Source organism: Lepisma saccharinum, chromosome 4 (genome assembly GCF_977018435.1).
Source record: "Lepisma saccharinum chromosome 4, izLepSacc3.1, whole genome shotgun sequence".
Classification (NCBI taxonomy): Eukaryota; Metazoa; Arthropoda; class Insecta; order Zygentoma; family Lepismatidae; genus Lepisma; species Lepisma saccharinum.
In genome coordinates, this window is record NC_139232.1 from 104,930,583 (window position 1) to 104,952,993 (window position 22,411).

Genomic DNA, 22,411 nt, shown 5'->3' on the forward strand with positions numbered 1-22,411 from the left:
AATACCAAAGCCAAAAAATATTAAGTGTATACACGCATATATACATACACACACACAAAGTACAGTGCTGAACCCCAACTGATATTTTTATTCAGTATAAAGTTTTGAATTGAAACCCAGGAAATTGTATATAATAAACAACAACAAAAATGCCGAATCAAAAATATTGTAATCAATGCAATAAAAATATATCCAGCCCCAATTGGGCCAAGCATCAAAAAATTTGTAATCCAGACAAATACAAAACTCCCACAAAAATTTGCCCCAAATGCAATAGAAAATACAACATGGAATATTTCACATATAAACATAAAGATACTTGCTCTGCATTGCCCTCTCAACCATCTACATCTGGTCTGAAAAGAAGGCACGAAGCACCTGTTAATGCCAGAGCAGCAAAACAGCCACGCCATGAACCTACCCGTAGCAGTTTTAATGCCCAACTTAAGGATTACCAGTTTGTATCAGAGCTAAGATGCGGCATTGAGAATTTCTTGAACAGTATAAATTCTGATCTGCAGGCAATTCTTAATGCACAAAATGGCTCTTATAAGCTATCCCTCAAATTGTTTGTACAATATAAGAAACCAAATGGCACAAAATTTACACAGCCCCACATAACAGAAACTGTACCGGTATATTCAAATGCAAATTCAGACAAAATAATAAGCAGGTTGATTGATCAATTAAATATCAAACACTCTGAATTTGCGGCAAAAGAGTCCGGATGGAGCCTATGCGGTTCATCACACAAGTTATATGTTAATATTTCTGAATTCACTCCATTACAAGGATCCACTTATCTGCCTTTACCTGCCAATATTAAAAACAGAAGAGCCGTGGTTAATATAGAAAATACCGACCAGAAATGTTTTCTGTGGTGTATATTAGCTGCTTTGTTTCTAGTTTCAAGGCATCCTGAGAGAATAAGTTATTACAAACAGCATGAACATATTTTTGACGATGCAATGAAGGGTTTAGAATATCCAATGTCAGTTCAGAATATTGATAAATTTGAAAAAAGGGCCAGGCACATCAATGGCAAACAATTATCTATTAATGTTTTTATTTGTTCTACTGGACGTGGCAATTCTTTGATAGAACCTCTCAGAATCAGTACACTTGATGATGAATCTGCAATTCCGATTGATCTGCTCTTAATTGAAGGGGATGGCACATATCATTACACTCTGATACACAGTCTTGAAGCTTTAGTCAGAAAACAACTAGACAAAACTCATACAATATTCAAGTTGTGCAGAAGATGTTTGACTGTATTTGATGGTCAAAAAATGGTGAAGGGGGTTCGGGAAGAGAATGCAGAAATTGCAAAAAACAAGTTAAAAGAGCATCTGAAATATTGTGGCAACCATAAACCTGTTCATATGGTGATGCCTAATCCAAGTGAAAATGCAAAATTCAAAAAATTTGAAGCCTTGTTGGAACACCCAGTATATATTGTCTGTGATTTCGAATCGAACCTCAAACCTATTGCATTCTGTAGCCCAGATCCAGAAGAATCATCAAGTACACCATACCAGCAACATGAACCATCCAGCTTTTGTTATGTGGTTATACGGGACGGTGTTGTTATTAAAATAGATTCATACATGGGAGAAGATGCCATCAAAGAATTTGCACATAGAATGGAAAATATGTGTCGTGACATAGCATCTAACATCTTATTAAAATCAAAGCCTATGTTGCCTTTAACAGAGGAACAGATTGAGGATTTCAACAATGCAGAAAAATGCCCGGTATGTGATTCTGAATTTTCAGATACAAATATCAAGGTGAAACACCATTCTCATACAGATGGTAAATTCTTAATGGCCCTGTGTAATAGCTGTAATATTCAGATCAAGAGACCAAGATTTATCCCCATATTTTGCCATGGAGCATCCAATTATGATTTCCATCATCTGATCAAGTACGAGGGGTTTGAGAAGCAGAATTTAAATATTTTAGCTGAAAATGATGAAAAATATATATCTATTAGCAAGATAATTAAAGTTGATGGTGTTCCTATTCAATTAAGATTTCTTGATTCTTACAGATTTTTACCTGCTAGCCTGGATACACTGGCCTCTCAATTATCTGATGATGACTTGAAAATCACACGTGCATTGTTTCCAAATCAGGACCTGAAATTAATTAGGCGGAAGGGTGTATATCCATATGACTATGTCACAGATTCTTCTAAATTTGATGAGTGTTCCCTGCCACCACAAGAAGCATTTTACAGCAAAATCAGAGGATCTGGAATCAGTGATGAAGATTATCACCATGCCCAGTTGATGTGGGACAATTTAAATTGCCAGACATTTGGTGATTATCACATGGCTTATTTGAAACTTGATGTTACCCTCTTAGCTGATATAATACAGATATTCAGAAAATCTTCCATGCAAAATTATGGACTGGACCCAGTGTATTTTTACAGTGCCCCGGGCCTAGCATGGGCTGCAATGTTTTTCAACACCAAAAAGCCATTGGATCTGATCCACGATCAAGAAAAGTATCTGTTTATGGAGGAATGTATAAGAGGGGGGATGGTGCAATGTTCCCAGAGATATGCCAGAGCAAATAACAAATACATGCCTGATTATGATCCAACACGGCCATCAAATTATATACTGTATGGAGATGCAAACAACCTCTATGGTCACGCTATGATGGATAAATTGCCATATGCAGAGCTTGAGTGGGTCGAAGATTTCAATATTGAAGATCTTAAGGATTTTGATGACAGTGAGTATGGCCTCTTCTTAGAGACTGATCTGACAATTCCTGATCATTTACACAACAAATTTTCTGATCTGCCCCCAATTCCCGAGGTTCAGTGCTCACCTGGCTCTAAACAGAAGAAGCTCATGACGACACTGGAGCCGAAACAGGGTTATGTCATATATTATAAAAACCTCCAATTCCTGATGAAACATGGTGTCCAAGTGACCAAAGTTGGCAAAGTCTTGAGGTTCAGGCACTCAAGATGGTTGAAACCATACATTGATACAAATACGGAGCTTCGAACATCTGCAAAGAGCGAATTTGATAAGGGCTTGTTTAAATTGATGGTGAATTCAGTGTATGGCAAAACAATTGAAAATGTCAGGAAACATACCGATGTTAAAATAATTACTGACCCCAGCCGGAGCAAAAAATTGGTTGCAAAGCCCAACTTCAATTACAGAAGAATTTATGATGAGTACATGGCACTTTTCAACATGATGAAAACAAAGATCAAGTTTGATAAACCTATTTATGTAGGGGCTGTGATATTGGAATTGTCCAAATTACATATGTTAATATTGTATTATGATGTGCTGAAACCTTTTTACGGTGATCGTGTAAAATTATTGTACATGGACACGGATAGTTTTATTCTTGAAATTCAAACAGAAGATGTTTATCAAGATATGTCACAGCCTGAATTGTTTCAATACTTTGATACCAGTGAACATACGAGAATTCAACAACACCACAACAAAAAGGTGCCTGGCAAGTTAAAAGATGAGACACTTGGTGATGTTATTGTGGAATTTGCTGGGTTAAGAGCCAAGATGTACAGTTTTGAAACATGTAGTGGTGCTGTTGCCAAAAAGGCCAAGGGCATTGGCAGAGTAACTGTTGAAAAAGAGCTTGTATTTGAAGATTACAAAAATTGCATCAAATCACAGAGTTCAATCAGAACATCAGAAAATAGAATTCAGAGTGAGGATCACTTGTTGACTTCAAATGTTGTAAGAAAAGTGGCCCTGGACCCACATGATGATAAGAGATGCATTTTGTCATGTGGCACACATACTTTACCTTGGGGGCATTGTGATTTGAAAAATGGAAATCAATGCCCAATTCCAGAGCATGATTTGAAATAAATAAACATGCCTATGAACTTATTTGGGTTCAAAAAACAGGCTATTATGGACCTGCCGACACCACTACCCTCTCCTGATTTACAATCTGTAATGTCTAAACTGAGTGGCTTGTTAATTATTCATCTGAACAGCATACTTACAGATAATGATGAAGAAACAGGCAAAACATTGTACATATTTAACAATAATTTAAATCACTACCAATTACCTGTAGGTGGGCAATTGCAATTTATTACAACCCCCGAGGGTGATGTCAAGATTTCAGTAGGGAGAAATATTTACAGAATTAAGCACTCAAACATGGTTTCTGGCACTGTATATACTGTTTCTGCTGGTGACTGCTTATATATTGAGGTCCCTGGATCCTATGACAAGCTTATACCCTTTTTTATAGAATTAAGAATCAGATACTCTATAATAAATAACCAGTAAAACAAAATGCCTAATGATATATTTGGCCATACAAGGCATGAAGATCACAGTGATGAGATTCTGATGCTTGATGTCAGAGTCAAGAAATTAAGAAGTGATTTACAAGCTTTACAAACCACACTCAATGCCAGTCTTCAATTAGAAATTACAAATTTACAATCACAATGCATGGACCCTCTTCTCAAAATTGATTCCGAACTCAAAGTGTTGCTTCAGAAATATACTGATCTGGCTACATTGGATAATTTTCAAAGTTTGGAAGAAGCTGTAGCAGCTCTTCAAGCCAAATTTAAGACCCAGGCTACCAACTCTGAGCAATTGAAACAGCAATTAGAAGAGCAGATAAATAATGTCCAGGCACAGCTCCAAACAATTGTCAAAAGCATAAAATCACAAGAAGATTTTGATCTAGTGATTTCCACTCTAAAAGAACAGATTCAGTCACTCGAGATACCTAATCTGGACCCTCTGAACAATGCCATAGCCGAGGTTAAAGGAAAAATTGAGACACTTGAAAATTTTATGAACAATTTGCCATCTTCTGATGCTTTGAATGCAATAACTCGGAGTGTTGCCAACATCAAGCTGCAACTTGAAACATATGAAGATTTTGGAAAAATTCAAAGTTCCATAACCCATCTTGAAGGTACAATAGCAGCAGTGCAAAGTGATTTGGCAAATGTACTAGAATCTCGCCTGCCCGGGATTGTAGATACACTTGTTAGTGTCCAGCAACAGATCACAAAGCTTGAAAACCTCAACACTGAATCTGAACTATCTCATTTTCATCACTTGATAGATGATATCCAAACAAAACTTGAAATTTTACAACAATCAACACCCTCTCAGGCAGATATAGCCCTGCTCCAAAATGCTATGCAAAATGTGGCTGATGCTTCTGAATTAAACAATGTGAAATTGGCACTTGAATCTTTGCAAAATACTGTATCAAATCTGCCTACATCACAGGAACTTAAAAATATTAAGAGGGCAGTGAATCGCATATTGAAATCAGAAGATATCAAGAATATCCAGGCAGAGATCAAACATCTCACTCAGACAGTTGCCACTCTACCAACCAATCAACATATTAATGAACTGCATGCCCTGTTTGAGGATATCAGAAGACAGGTCCATGATCTTACTGCTCAAAATTCAAAATTGGCAGTTGTTGAAAATTTGCAACAAATTGTAGCTAATATCAAGCAACAGCTAGGAACCATGGAATCCAATCAAGCAAGTGCTTTGTCTGTTTTTGCCACCCAGCTCCAAGAAATAGTGCAACAATACAAGAAACTTGTTGTGGACGTAAAGATCAAGCCAGGCCATGATGATGTTGTTAGGACCATCAATGAGCATCTTGAATCTGTAACAAGCAGATTGCTCACAGCAGAAAAGGAAATAACAGGCATAATCGAGAATCCAAAACATACAGTAATTCTTGAATTGTACAGCATCCCCAATAAAGAATATGATTCACCATTTACACCAGGTAGCAAAATATATATGCTGTCCCCTGCACAATTTTATTACCAGTTTTTTGTTGGAGGCACATTGAGACCAATCAAGATCAAATATTGGCATCAGCCACAGGCACACCACTACCCCACCTTATCAATAACAAATGCTGACAACAAACCAAAAATCACCAATGTAGAGTTAGAGGATTTTACAGATCCTAATACATTAGAAACAGCCTATACTGAAGATGATGGCTCTTTGGAATTTAAAATACAAATAGGGGACAAATTATATTTAGAAAATCCTGCAGTCTCAGCTGCTGAACACCCTATAGTTGCAATATTCTTGTTTTCATACCATGTCTAGACAAATTATTGTTGATGAATTACACAGACAAGCCCGACATAATTATAAGAGACTCCCAGTAGTTACAAAAGGCATAGATGATTTATGGCAGAGCGACTTGATTGAAATGGCAACTGGACAGTTGAAAAACTTAGACAAAATCAACAAGGGCTACAAGTATCTACTCACTGTAATAGATACATTTTCAAAATTTGCCTGGGCTGTGCCACTCAAATCCAAAACTGGAAAATGTGTTACAGAAGCCCTCAGGACAATCATCAATCATTCAAGAAGATCCCCGCGCTATTTGCAAACAGATAATGGCAAAGAATTTTATAATTCTGTGTTTCAACAATTTATTAAAAGCCAGGCAATAAAACATTACTCGAATTACAGTGATCTCAAGGCCTCAATTGTAGAGAGATTCAACAGAACCTTAAAAAATCTTATGTATAAACAATTTACCCTCCAAGGTAATTATAAATGGCTTAATATTCTTCCAGAACTTCTACATAAATATAACAACTCGGTCCATTCCACAATCAACATGAAACCCGCTGAAGTAACTTCATCTGATGAGCAAAAATTGATCAGGACTGTTTATTATCCTAGATACCAGCCAACAACAAGAAGGGCCAAATACAGGGTGGGTGATCAAGTAAGAATCAGCAAATATAAGCACTTATTCAAAAGAGGCTTTACAAGAAACTGGAGCACAGAATTATTTACAGTAGTTCAAGTTAAACCTGGGACCCTTAACACATATATAATAAAAGATCACCGAGGAGAAATTCTCAAAGGCAGGTTCTATGAACAAGAGCTCAGCAAAACTAAACAGCCTGACACATATCTCATAGAAAAAATAATCCGCAGAAAAGGCAACAAGTTATTTGTCAAATGGCTAGGTCATCCGGAAAACAGCTGGATCGATGCAGACAAAGTGATAATATGAGCACCTGGGATGTTATAAAAAGGCTGCCAGAACCTGAACAGCAGAATAAGATAAATGGAGTGCTGCTGCCTGATAATATTAGGTGTCTTATTGTTGGGCCATCTGCTTGTGGTAAAACTACACTAATGATTGATAATTTTTTATTGGCACCCAACTGGTTAGACTGGAAAAACAGGCACTTGTATATCTTCTCTAAGAGCTTGGAACAATTAAAATATCAGCAGCTGATGAAGCTATATGATGGACTGGATATAGCCACTTTTGAACCAGATGTTAAGCCACTTGATGAATGTCTCGATAATTCTGTTGTTGTGTTTGATGATATTATATTGGATAATCAAAACAAGGTTAGAAATTTCTTCACACAGGGCCGGCACAAAAATATTGATTGCTTCTACCTGGCACAGACTTTTTCAAAAATACCCAAGCAACTGATCCGAGACAATAGCAATTTTATATGTGTGTTTCATCAAGATCATACCAACCTCAAACACATACATGATGAATATGTAGGTGGGGACTTGAGCTACAATGATTTTTCCAAGTTTTGCAGCAGGTGCTGGAACCAGGACAGTTATGGGTTTGTCACAATTGATATGACAAGAACACCTAATACTGGAAAATATAGAAACAAAATCAACGATTTTCTAGACATTGAAACATAAATAAATAACCATGAAAAGGCCAATCATTGATGATCTTAAATTAAGAGATTATCTTGTAAAAAGATTTAAGGGATGGAAATCAGAGAACCGTGGAATTTATGAAAAACACAAACAAACAGAACAGCCTGTAATTGATGCTATTAATAATTTAGGTAAGAATATCAAAACTGTTACAGAGCAAAATCAAAATTTGCTCACAGAGCTTGTACCTGTAGCTGCAAGAAACATATTAGATTATCCATTCACCCCACTTTCCAGTATTCATACACCTAGTCCTATTGCTCCTAGAAGAATTGAGGCTAGTCAGGATCCTATTGAATTGGGGCTTCTTGCTCAAAAATATTTAACCACACCTAAAGACAATAAAGATGAGGTGTTTGGCTTATATGCTGACACAGAGCTTGATGGCAGCATTATTCATAGAATTGGCAATTTCAGAGTAACATTTATGGGAGATGATATAATTGTATATTCAGAATCTCGTCTCGGAGAAAAAGGTGCTTTTGTTAAGTACTCCGGCACACCTGGATTGTGGGAACTGATGACTAGGAAAAGGCCTGGCAGCTATACAGATCAAGATTATGAGGATTACAAAGAAATATTAATAAAATCAGATGCTCTATACCAGAACAATGATCCCACACAAAAAAGAGTCAAGTCTAGCAGTGGGGCAAAATACAACAATTTAATCAAGCCCATATGGTCACAAATCAAGACCGGCAGTGGAATCAAACAATACAACACCCTGCCTAAAGAATTTGTGTGGGTTGATGATGTCAGGAAACTTGTAGATAGGTTGCTGGTGATAGCTGGGGAGGAAAATGCTGGCAACCACAATTTTTACAATGAAAAGGTTGGAATTATGGACATGATAAGCACAAAATTGTCTAATTTTATAGTGAATGACCCTAAGGGGATTGGATATCTTATAAAAATTATTAATACTCTACCACCTAAATTTTGGAATATTTCTGAGGGTCGGGGGTTGGTTAATGACATTATAAACAAGCTGCCATTTGAACTACACATTCCAGGCTATCAGTATTGTGGTCCCGGTACAAAATTGGACCATAGATTAAACAGGGGTGATCCTGGTATAAATCCCCTAGATGCTGCTTGTAGAGACCATGACATAGCATACAACACACATACTGATCTTGACAAGAGACATGTTGCAGACAAGAAATTAGAAGAGGCTGCATTTGGCAGATTTGTAAGCAAAGATGCTTCTTTAAGTGAAAAAATATCAGCATTGGGAACCACCATAGCTATGAGCACCAAGCAAAAACTGGGGTGGGGTTTGTGAACATGTATATAATAAACCTACAATGAAGGCCAAGGGTGTTATGTATCAAATACCTTATGCAGGTCTCAAATCTCTTAAAACTATTGACAGTCTCTTGACCAAAAAGCAGCGCAAGAAAAAAAGCTCTTGTCTTGCAAAGGGACATGGTATGAAATTGTTGCTTAGCACCCCCCAATTAAAAAAATTACAGCAATCCAGGAAAAAATCACATGTGGGGGGATTTATATTTACTATCCCTGCCATCTTAGCAGCTCTCGGGGCTGTTGGGAGCTTGGCTGGGGGATCAGCCGCCATAGCAAAAACAGTAATAGATGCCAAGAAAAATAGGGCAGAATTAGATGAGCAGAGGCGCCATAACCTGGCCATGGAGAAAAAAGGCAAAGGTATTAAGAGAGCCATGAGTAAGTTTAAAAAAAACAAGAGCCGCTTACAAACCAAGATATTGAAGCTTTGATCAAGCCACTGGGCATCAAACATTTTAGAGGTGTGTACATGTCTGATTCTTTACCGGAACAACCACTCAACAAAGAGTGTGGCATTGTTAATTTGGATGAGTACAAAAATCAGGGCACTCACTGGATCTGTTATCTTAAATATTTAAACAATAAGGCATTTGTGTTTGATTCATTTGGAGGTGTTCCACCTGAAAATTTAGTAAAATATCTAAATTCAGCTAATCTTTATTACAATAATGCCCGTGTTCAAAACTTCAAAGATGTTAATTGCGGACATTTGTGTTTATCTGTTCTCAGATATATGTCTCAAATAAATAAACCATCAATTGAAAATTTTCAAAAAGCCTTGTGGTATCTGAAACATCATGGGGGTATTCCATCTCACCAGCCAAAATTCAATATTGAAACTCAAATTACATGATGACATAGTGTATCCCAAAACAATAGCTCTCAGGGCATTTTATGGCATGTACCTGATCCCTAATATTACGCACCACAACAATACAATTGCAGTAGGGGATCAAAAAATTGTCATCACTCCAGGGCAATATAATCTGTCCACTCTAAATGCTCAATTACCCAGAGGTGTAGTGTTAAGTCAAAATTCTGTCACTCACAGAGTAGAGATTGTTTCTGCTACAGAGACAGTGAATCTGGGTACTATAGGAGAGCTGTTGGGCTTTGAGAACAACACAAAACTTGAAGCAGGCATCAAACACACTGCTATGAATATACCTAAATTCTTAGCCATAGAGACTCTGAATATTCACTGTAATGTGGCCGAGGGTATGATCACCAAATCAAATGGGATAGGCACTCACAAACAAACCGGCATCATTGCAACATTCAAACCTAATTCTGAATTTATGGAGCCAATCATCTACAATCCATCCCCAACATTATATTTTCCTGTGTGCCATAATAGAATAGATTATATTGAATTGATGGTCACTAATGAAAAAGAAGAATTAGTTGATTTTGCTGGAGCCACAACAACTGCTATCATAGAGATTAACATTTAAATAAAAATACATACGATGGAAAATATTGAGAGTTATGAGCTACAATCATTCCCCCCAAACAGGAGGACATTTGCAAATTTAAATCAACCCAACACAGAGATTGAGGTTGATCTTGATGTAGGGGACGGCTTTATACACCCCCACAGAGCAGATCTATACATCAAATTTGATGTTGTAAAGCTCGATGGTACAGATTACCCTGCAAATTCAAACATAAGACTGGTGGACAATTTTGTGCCGCATCTGTTCTCTGAAATTGAGATCAGAAAGCATGGCGTTGTTATAAACAGAATAGATTATCCCGGCATTACCTCCACAGCTTTGGCCACACTAAAATTATCCAAAACCGAAGCTTCTTACTACAAAATAGGTGGATTTGAGGCTGGTGATAAAATATTATCTAAGAACCACACTGTGCTGTTCCCGATGCGCCTGTTGCCAGGATTCTTCTCGGATTACAAAGAAATTATGTGGAAGGGTGGGTTAAGAATTACATTTAGAAGAGCTGCAAATGATAATAATGCTTTGATGAGGTACAGCACATTAAACCCTACGGGGGAAGCTATGCCTAATACTCTACCTGATGCAGGCAAATGCATTATTCAGACTATGGAGCTAAGAATCCCCGTTGTTGAATATGAGGCCAGTTACGCTCTTAAATACAAAGCAGATATCCTAAAAAATCCACAGGTTCCTCTGCAATTTTATACATATCAATGCGTACAGAAGCCTGCCTCTGGTACTTATTATGAGTTTGATGCCACAAATTCATTCTCCAGTATTCAATTTGACATGCCTGATTTTGTGGTGGTACTGTTTCAGACTGGGAGACACAACAATCAGGAAAAAAATTCAAGTAGATTTGATAACTGCAACATCAAGAACATTTATCTTAAAAATGGCAGAAATGAGGTCTTTCCTAGAGAAAATTATAATTTAGACATGTCCAAGAATGATTTCCTCAAATTATATGAAGCTTTTTCGGCTTTCAAAAGGGTCACTACTGGCAGTACTGATATGTATTACTCACCAGATGAATTCAAAACACGGAGACCCATGTTTGTAATCAACACTTCAAAAAGAAAACAAGTTGTAGTGAACGACAGGACAAACATTAAAATTATCTGTGAATTCCACGAGGCATTACCCGATGACACCATTTGTAGTGTCATTCTCATAGGTGAAAAATCATATGTTTATGATGTAAGAAATGAGAGAGTCACGGAGCAATTCTAGAAGAATTACATTGTTTTAATATTAGATATGTAAATTGAACCTGGTATCCAAGAACTTAAACCAGAAATAAATATGTATGTGTGTATGTGTGTGTGTATATATGTGTGTGTGTGTGTGTATGTGTGTGGATGGCCAGTTTTAAGTGCGGCCACAAGAGGGGCATATTTTTAACAAATTTATGGATAACAATCTCACAGAAGTGCCTTTTGTAAGTATAAACAAATCAATCTGAGAGGGTCATACTTTCTGAGGAAATTCCCGAGGGCATTTTCACAAAAATCTTAGATTAGACAAGATTCCACACTTGAACAAAAAGCTCATATGCTCATGTTAAGCTTGTTTTAAGTATAGCAAATCTGCTTGAGGAGGGGTTCATACTTTCTCGGGTTTATAGTACCGTAAATACAACTACTAACTCCCTTGTAGCTATAGTTATGGCATACTAAATATGCCTGAAGTTCAAGAAAAACATATAGGTGTGTTTCACCTACGTCATAATCTGCTTAAGTGGGTCTTCGAGCAGCCTTGATGGAGGCCAGTTCTTGTAAACATACGGAATTCAAGCGGGAGATTTGAAACATTTTTACGATGGTACATTATGAAGTATTCGGTGTTTCATACAGAAGCTCACGTTATTTCACATTTTCTTGCTTACGCAAACATGCCGGCTGTGCGCAACCTGACTTCACATGAAAGTCGCCTGTACAGCATCTTTGTTGGGATACTTAATAGTAAATGATATGCATGGATGTCAAGTCTAAGTTGTAAGGACATTGTTGTGTTGTATTGTATTCCTTGTATTTATGTTTGTATTATTAATTCGGGAACATTGTCGATAGAGTCTTCTGCGACAGTTGCGGAAGACATTTGTAAAATAGAGAATGTAAAGAAAACATTTATGTTGTATTATACAATAATATTTGTGATACAAGTTAATGTAATAAACAAGAAGCTGACTTAGACAAAAGCTGACACCAAGGGGGAAGGAGGAAGCGAATTGATACGTGGTACAGAACTCACCTACATACTCGGGATTGGCAAGGATAAATTTGTTTCTATCTGGAAGACAGGTCAGCACTCCTTCCTTCTCTTGTAGGAAGATCTTAGCTCTCCTATCAACGAACTGAAGCTCGTCTTGCGTTGTGTAGGGGATGGGAATTGTCCACAGCAGATCCTCATCTGTTTCTTTGTTTTTCCTTACATTGCACACTTTCTGTAATAGACGTATGATAAGATTCCAAAAAAAATCATTTATATTCTTAAGTGTACACTCTAAACAATATAGCCCGACCCTGTGGCCGAGTGGTTAGCACATCGCGCTGCGACGCCAACGGTCCCGGGTTCGAATCCCGGTCGGGCTTGGTTGTTTGTGAATGTCCATTCATCAATTTCATCATTTCATCACTCATCCCCATCTTCGCAAATTAGCCAAGAGGCACAAAAAACGCGAAGTAAAATAAACTAAATCAATCAATCAATCAATCTAAACAATATAATAGTCACATATAGAACATAAAATGTTGTACATTGAAGAAAGAGGGAGATATTGCTTGATTTGGTTTATAATACTTGGCTCTTCTACCAATTCTCGCTAATCGCGAAGATAAGAAGGAGTGATGACATGATGAAATTCATGAAGAAAAATACACTCAAATAACACCCATGTTCAACCTGGTATTTGAATTCGGGAGCCCTTCGTTGTATCGCGCTGTGTTAACCACTCTCCCACGGAGGTGGATGTTAGAAAGAGAGAGATATGTTGCTGCGGTAATCAACTTCCGCGGTTTGGGTATACCAGAGTGTTAGTTAATATTTACATTTCATAATATGTCAATATTTCACTCGGGAGGAGACTCCCCAGGAATTCATGGAGCTGGCATAGTACTTGGACCACGTGTAATAGATTTAGTAATATCAGTACATTATGTGGATGAGAGCAGTGGCGAAGCGTGGTGTCACTGGAAGAGTAGGCACAAGCTGTGAGTTCGTGTTGTTATGGGTGCAACTTTTTAAAAATATAAAAATATAACCTTAAAGTTATTTTTGAAAATGTAACAACATATTCTTAACTCTTGATGTATGCTAACTCGTAAATCGTATTTCTTGATTTTATCGTAAATTGATGCTTTAGATGTCATTCAAGTGACAGTCCTCAATGCCCCTTCTTTCTTCCTATGCCCTGTAATAGGCTTCTACTGCTTGTTTTTGTAGCATTCCAGAGTAATAAAAGTGATAATTCCCCTTGCTCACTTCACGCTCACAACAATGAAACCCGACACCAGTGGCGAAGTGGTTAGCACATCGCGCTACGACTTCTAATCTCGGCCTTGGCACGGATATTTGTGATTGTCCATTCGTCAATTTCATCATATCAACACTCCTCCCCATCTTCGCAAATTAGCAAAAAGTGGCACAAAAAGCGAAGAAAAATAAAGAAAATCAATGAAAGAACTATTAAAAAATAAATGAACGGAAATAAGAAAAAACAATATAAAATATAACAATAAAAGAACAAAGCAACAGGAGTAAATCGAGAAACTAACGAAAACGCAGAACACTGTGATAGAAACATTATTCGCCCTCTGAACAAGTTGTCTTTACCTTTCTACCCTCACCTTCCCCTCTTTGGGCACCCCGCGCTGGACAAGAAACGGATGTGAAACCCAGTTTCGTACCTTGTCTCCAGCATTGCCAAACTCCCAATCAAAGTGTGCTGATTAAATTCTTAAATTTGCTAAATGCAACTAAATTGTGCTCGGATGACTTAGGTCTTATGTTTATTTTATGTATCTATTTTGGGGGCAGTTATGATCTGAAAATGCGTTGTTGTTTAGTTAAACGATATTGTTTATTTCCCCACATTAAATTAATTACAATGGTTTAACCAATGTAATTGGTTCAATCGCATCCGTAATTTTTACGCAAAGTGTGTTACCATTTTTTTTTAGTAATCCTCTTTGATTTAAACGATAACTTCCAAATTTCTTAATGACGTGTGCTCCAATTACTGTTTCTTTCTGTGGGTTTGAACATTTTGGGCATAAGAGTTTTTTTCCCAGTATTCACTCATTCGTCAGCTGTTAGCAACGTGCCAATTAAGTGTCCAGGGTGTAGTAGTGTTTTCACAATTAGTAGTTTTTGGTCGCAAGTCGGAATATGTCACGACAATCTACACACTGGAATAACTCGAAACCCATTGATTTCCGACCCCCTGTGCATAGGGTCAAATCTGTTGCAAATGTGCTCTGGTATTACCCCTTTCCAGGAATAGATCGAATTAGCAATCACCCTGTATATCCTTGTGGCAGAGCTCATCAAAAGTTTGCCAGAAATATTTCTTGTCGTCGTCGTCGTATGAAGATTTACTGAGGAGAATGAATTACGATTATTACTTCTGACATGAAATGTACTTGAGATCTCTGAAAATTCATCTCACTATCTCTTCTCTCACTTTTTGTGTGCGTGCGTGTATGTGGCAGAACGGTAAACATTAGAAAGAGAGAGAGAGAGAATGTAAGATAAGGCAGTAAGCAGACACGAACAAGATCTACAGAGTAAGAAAGTGTGTTAGAGCGAATTCGCATTTGCTTTGTTGTAAGCCGCTTTAGCTTACATGTTAGGGTAGACAATGATTGGATGAAATGGATTATCCCTTGCACATACTAAGAAACATAACACATATCCCTCAAAGGATAGTTTGCTTGCGAGAGCGCTTTCCCAAATGGTCTCCTGATTCTAACCCTCAAGCGAGAGACGCATGCAAAGAGAAATATGTAACACAGACAAACTGAAGAATGAGATGATGAGAGAGAAAGAGTGGATAAGAGGAAGAGATATAAGTAGATGAATAGCAGCAGCTTAGACATATTTACAGAGAGAAAGAAGAGAGAGGGAGAGAGAGAGAGAGAAAGTGAGAGAAGGGGAAAATGGAGAGAAAATATAGGAAGAGGGAGAGAAGAAAAATAAATAAATACGGGCAGAGATGGATACAGATAGAAGGAAGAGAGATAAAAAGGAAGAGAGAGATGATGATAGAGAAGGAGAAAAGGAGGCAGACAAAAGAGAAAAGGAGAGAGAGAGACATGAAAGGTAGAGAGACATGAAAAAGATAAAGAAAACGAAAAATAAAGACAGAGAGAGAAATACAGAGCGGGAGAAAAGAGGTAGAAGGAAAGAGGGGAAAAACAGAAAAAGGGACACATTGAAAGCGATCGAAAAAAGAAAGAGAAGGAAAGTGAGAAAGGGAAGCGCAGAGAAAGAAAGAAGGAGAGATTTATTGTCAAGCACCATTGCAAGAGAGGATCGTCCCTCTCTTGAAGATTGAAACTAAGAAATCACTCCCGACTATTCTAAAATATAACAATAATGAAGTAAACAATGATCACACTGTGTAGCAACATCTGAAACTAAAGATACTATTTCAGAGATACTAATGGATGACAGCTGCAGAGTGTCCTCCAACAAGAGAAAAGGCTAATACACAATTTTGTTTCAGAAGAAGCACAGAGACATACGCAGGGATGAATAAAGTAGGAACGGAAGGAGAGAGATAAGAACATGAAAAGAGGAGTGAAACTTAAATAAAATAAAATGTATTGACAAACAGAAGAACAGAGACATGGACAGGAAAGAGATTGATTGATTGATTTAGTTTATTTTACTTCGCGTTTTATGCCTCTTGGCTCATTTGCGAAGATGGGGATGAGTGATGAAATGATGAAATTCAAGAATGGACACTAACAAACAACCAAGCCTGAGCGGGATTCGAACCCGGGACCCTTGGCGTCGTAGCGCGATGTGCTAACCACTTTTCTTCATATAAAGTAAATACCCCTACACAGAGGTATCCCCTACCAGTCACACTTTTTCTCACTTTTACACTTTTCAATTGTTACAGTTTCTCAGTTTCTTATCATCTGGACAAACACAAATACCCATGCCTTACCGGGGACTCGAACCGGAACCTCTGGTGTTGTAGCGCGCTCTGCTAACCACTCCGCCACGGACGTCGACGTACTCGGCCACAGGGTCCGGCGGAGGAAAGATAAAACATTCACAAAGAATGAGAGAGAAATGAAGGGAGAGAAGCAGAAAACAACAAGGAAACCAATGAAACAAGAGAATAGGGAGAGAGTGAGTGTGAGAATCTAGTGAATGTAAGAACACAGAGAGAGTGAGAAATGCCCAAGCGGAATGAAACGTATTGGAACACCACAAAATCAAGGTATCCCACATTCGACCTCGGTGGAGGCCACCTGAAACTGTAGGTTCAATCCCGATTATCTTATTTGTGCATAAAATGTTCTTAAACTTTGACAAACGTTTCAAAACACACACATGGAGATGGCGGGAGTGAGAGAAAAGAGAGAGACGGCACCAAGAGAGACAGGAGGGATGATCACCCTCCAGTCAACCAGTAATAATGTTCTTTTTACATGTGTTGTTCTTCAGCTGTGCACAAAATGTAATGCCCCACTCCCAAGTAAATATTCCTACTCCACCCATTACCTTTTTTCTAGCGGCGTCATTACACACACACACAGAAAATCACACACATTCCATTATATACACACACACATAACTATCTCTCTGAATACTTACCCCTCACTGTCCATTTTACTCAACGTCTTCTGGTAATTAGCTGGAGAAACTGTTTCGTTGAACATTGACCTAATCACAAGTTCTGGAAAAGAATAGACGATTCTCAGTTCTTTAACCAACCAGAAATGTAATGGTCATTTTGGTATTAACTTTACGTCTAGATTGAGGGGTGGCTCAAGATAAAATTTTCACCCGTGTGAGGTGGATTTTTGGCGCCCCTTCTTTTTCACCCTTCCATCCTTTCTGGTCCCCTATTTTCTCCAATGGAAATATGGAATAAATTTATGGTGTTAATAATTAAAAATACCGTTATTTTTTTAATGTCTCACGTGTTACCATTCAAAAGAGGTTCATTTTAGGTATGCGTTTAATTTGTACATAATGACATCAAAATGAGAGGAATCTCTTAGCTTAAATTCCTACATGATTTTGCAGTATAAAGATTGTGTTATGCAGCAGTAACTTCAATTAATTCTTGTCTACACAAATCCAAATTCTTAAGAAAACATACTTACGCTTACGTAATCAGACATGAAGTTTTGGCGCTACTCAAGTGGGACGTCCCTTTTGGTGCCCCCGAGGGTGGCGCCCCGGGTTGTTACCCGAGTTGCCGGCCCTTAAACCACCCCTATTAGATTCCTTCTAGGTCGTGAATTCTTCATCAAGTCGTTTGAATTAAACGCAATACTTTTGCAGATTCCATTGTTAACCTTATGGTATTAAACTCTTACTCATTTGAAGTAATTATGATAATCTAAGGATTCCAAATCTAAAATCGTGTAGCTATTTCATCCACAATATTTAAGCAAAAATATTTACAAATTACACGAGAATAATCCTTGTGTTGTTTTTTTATATAAACCCAAATAAATAAATATTCCAACCAATGCTGGTTCGCAAGTTTGGCAGTTTTTACTAGTTTGGTATACAAGTAGAAAATTGATCGTGATGTGCTGAAACAGGAACATCCAAACATAGATCTCGAAAGTTTATACAGAGGCGTAATTTGGTTGGGCCAAGAGGACACTTGTCCACAAATTTTCAGGCTAATAGAAATTTGTATGTTAATGGTACTTTTGTTAACATCCTGGAACCTTAGTATCAAAGAATCCAGTAATATTTACGATTTCTCAAATGTAACAGTATATTCTGGCTTTCAACAATAGTCCTAGTTGATATTTTTATGGGGTTGAAAACTCTTTGATTCTGCCTCCCAAAGTTAAGCTCCAAGTTCGTTTCTGACCCACCAAAGTTAGGTCCTAAGTTACACATCTCGTATATGTACAACCCGTTATATATATATAGAAAGAATGAATAATTAATTTAAAAATACTGTACCATGTTCTTGTGACTTTCTATTGGAAAATCCGTTCTCTCGTCCGTAACCAAAACGGTAAAAGTTCAGAAATCTCGATCCTAATCTGAATGTGGGATTAAACTTTTGAAAGAATATCGAGTTAGTATATTGGAAAATTGTATACATATACTATGATTCATGCAAAATTATGCAATACCACAAAGAAAAACACTCCGCACAAACAACATGCAAGAATACTGCAATACAATAAAATCACACATAGACCCTATTGGGTAAACGTGCACTACACTCCTTAAGATTCTTATTGTTAACATGTGTAAAAATTGATTTGGAAATCGTTAAAAGAAAACGGCTCTTTTCGAAAGAAACAGGAGTGTTTTTCCTTTGGTTGGGTTTCTTTCCATATAGTGTTTCAAATCAAAGAAAATATAAATCAAAATACAACTTTCAACATGGAATTCATAACCAGACACAAGCAGTAGTTGCAAAAATGCCGACTTTTTCGAATGTAAGTGTGAACTTCCTATTTCAGTAGGCTTGTTAAATACATCTATGTAATAGTACATAAACATTCGCATAACTAGAGTAGTTTTGTATGTATTTTGTAAATAGAATCTAATAGCATATGATGTGATATTCATTGTTTGAATTTGACTAATGAACATGAAGGAAAGAAACAAGAAAGAAAGAAAATAGTGCTACATCATGCCCTCGCACTCATCATCGAGGGGGCCAATATGGTCTTTTTGATCCCCCCCCGCAAGTGGAGCCATAAAAAATGTACTATTTTTTCTGCTCATTTGTGGTTGAGAATAAAATTTGAGAAATAATTTTTTATATTCGTCAAATGAACATGGGCTGAAGTTTCCGCTAACAGCAAGAACAAGAAAAGAAGTACTTGACTGACAGATCGCTAAGCACATTTAAAATGGCAGTTTCGTCTTTAAAAAGCAAGTGCAAACGTGAATTATCCCTTATAGGAATTCCCTCTTCCTGTTTCCAGTTCCAGCAGGTTTTCTACAGATACACTCGCTCGTAACAATGCTCCAGGGAAAGTGGAGGGAAGAGGTCGGTGCACTCAGATAGGAACGGTCTGCAGTTCCGAAATAGATCCAAGCCCACATATTTCCGCGAAACAGGTGTTGTGGAGGAACCAAATATCCTATGAAGAATTCCTGGCCTCCCTCCTACTATTGCATGTCCACAACACCGTTGTCCGGGAAGCATTGCCCAGATTGGCGTTTCGAAATATGATTACGTCTCTCCTAGCTTTGCCTTGAAATTTTCAGTTGAAGTTTGGTGTTGGTCAGGGTCAGTAGTCAGTAGTCAGTTATCGGGTGAATCGGAAACTTGTGAATAACAATGAGTCCGTCGACCACCGCGTCGTGTCATTGTTAACATAAACATATCAAATGTGTTTCTGAAAATGTGGATGCAGGGGAAGAGAGAAAACTTCTTTTTGGAGGTAAGCAGTAGAATAAAATTATTCTTGATCATTTACATAAGATGAAGCTATTGTGGAATGTAAAGCCGTCAAAATTAAAAGCTTAACAACAAGGTGTTCGTTCTATTTCCAACGAAGCACATACATGATCCTTCATGGAAAAATCTGTTACATGCTCAACGGTAATTGCCCCTGTTTGAAAGTATACATTTAAAACTGAACATTGATCGCACGGTAACACATCGCACCACAATTCGTCTCACGCTGGATTTTCTTGGGGGGATGGGGGCGCGGTGGCAGAGCTACATTGATTCTTTTGACACACTTAAAAATATCCCAAATTATACAAATTATATTTTAAACAAGTACTAAATAAAATTCGTGTTCAAACATTTCAATGAAAAATTGCTCATATGCACTATTATTATATTATAAAATGAGAACGTGGTAATATTAATTTACACGAAACAATGTAAATTCACCACAGCGCGTCTAAATTCAATATAATGAACGTCTAACCATGAAAAGAAACACCAATTAGAACCTCACATATTTCTTGGTTTGTTCTGCCTACTTATTGCTCTTACGTAATAGTAGAAAATTGTGATTGTATAGAACACTGTACTTCAGATTAAGGCACAAAAATGTTCATCTTTTTAAGATTTCTAAAAATATTTTGGTCACAGGCTCTGAGTATATTGTATGGCCCCGACCTAGGGCCAGCCAGGGTGGGTGGGGGTAAAATGTTCTTTGTCTGCCTTTGCAAGAATCATTTCGCAATTTTAAATTCTGAAAACAAAAATTGTTCTAAGGAGCATTAAGAATATTTTTAATGGCTTGTATGACATTTTAACTTATTTTGCTATCATTTAGTTACGATTCCGAGAATAACTTAACGTTACAGAAACTGGCTGTTCACTGATGATAGCGTAGTGGCTAATGCAGTCGTCTTATCATTAAAGGGACAGGGTTCGATTCCTAGGGAGAGGGGACAATTTCAATGCTTCGGACCTATGTATCCTGCTCGAAATAGCATATAAAGTTGATTATAATTGACAATAGTAAGTGATATTCTTGAAAATTCATGAAGTTTTGAAAAGTTATCCCTAACGTCACATCTTTATAAAGTATAAAGTTAGATTAAACGCAAGGATGTTTGGAAAGGAGTAACTTATCAATAGGAGTGAGTAGGTGATAGGAGACGAGCGAGACTATTTTGAGGGTGGAGATTCCAATTATAACACCATTAAGCCTTGTTTCCATGATTATGAAAAAATATAAATATACTGACAAAGGCAGTAATTTATTTTATTAAAAACATAAACTAAACGTAACGTTTCAACCTTCTAGCAAGGCCTTCTTCAGACTCTGTATCAAGTACAAAAGTGTAAGAATCTTACGAGAGAATATACATTTTACGAAATGAAAAGCTGGCAGGAGAAATTTAGAGAGAAAATAAAAATAAAGTTGAAGAAGAAAGGAGAGGGATTAGGATGGAAAGAAAAAAGGGGAGAAGAGGAAGAAGAAGAACAGTATAAAATACTATAGGATGAGCACAAAAATCATACAAATGAAGAGCTCTTATGATTAAACAGACTGATTTGGCTATACTTAAAACAATGTCAAGATGTCTATATGAGTCAATTGCCCAAGTGTGCTACACAGTTAAATCCAAAGAATCTTGAGCCCTATACCTGCCGCAAAATTAGTTTGGTATTGACGCTTGGGAAGCACGTGTTGAAATAGGGGTCTACGTCACTGCGGAAGGGTGGGTTGCTGGCATGCGAGCCAATCAAAATCTTCCCAGTGCTTCACCCAAGCCCTGGTTACCTAGCAACAGAAAACGTTTATCTCGGTGTTGCCGCTTATCTGGCGATTCTTCCTGCGATCAGATTTCATGTTGTTGGGCGAGGACGTGTTGTTTGTTTGTTGCGTTGCGTTGCTGTGATATTTTAACCGGTAAGTTTGTTTAGTGCTTATTGAATTTAGAGTATTCTTTGTTGTATATAGCGTGTTGTTTTAGTGTTTTTTCTTGTGCATAATTTTCTGTGTTCTACTTGAGTGTGTCGTGAGCTTGTGTGAAGAACGTCAAGCACAGGAGGCAATACTCGAGATAACAATGTACCAAAGAGGCCATGCACTAAAAGAAAAAGGAATTCTTCTCAAAGGACAAACGCGGGAGATGGTTTGTTCTGAGCGCAAATAATTTGAGCAAGAGAAAAACAATGGGGGTCCAATCATTTCTGTAAATAAAGTTCTGGACAGGACTGCTGCTGCTTTCGGCGTGTCTAAGAAC

The 22,411-nt window shown here is 37.5% G+C and overlaps 1 protein-coding gene across 1 annotated transcript in view; it reads right to left on the minus strand.

Moving 5' to 3' along the window:
- LOC145987043 (aminopeptidase N-like) overlaps positions 1 to 22,411 on the minus strand; it is a 61,260-nt gene that overhangs the window by 24,818 nt on the left and 14,031 nt on the right. The window contains exon 2 of the mRNA XM_083121503.1: positions 12,773 to 12,965. Coding sequence (XP_082977629.1) covers positions 12,773 to 12,965 — 193 coding nt within the window. The remainder of the gene's footprint in view (positions 1 to 12,772; positions 12,966 to 22,411) is intronic.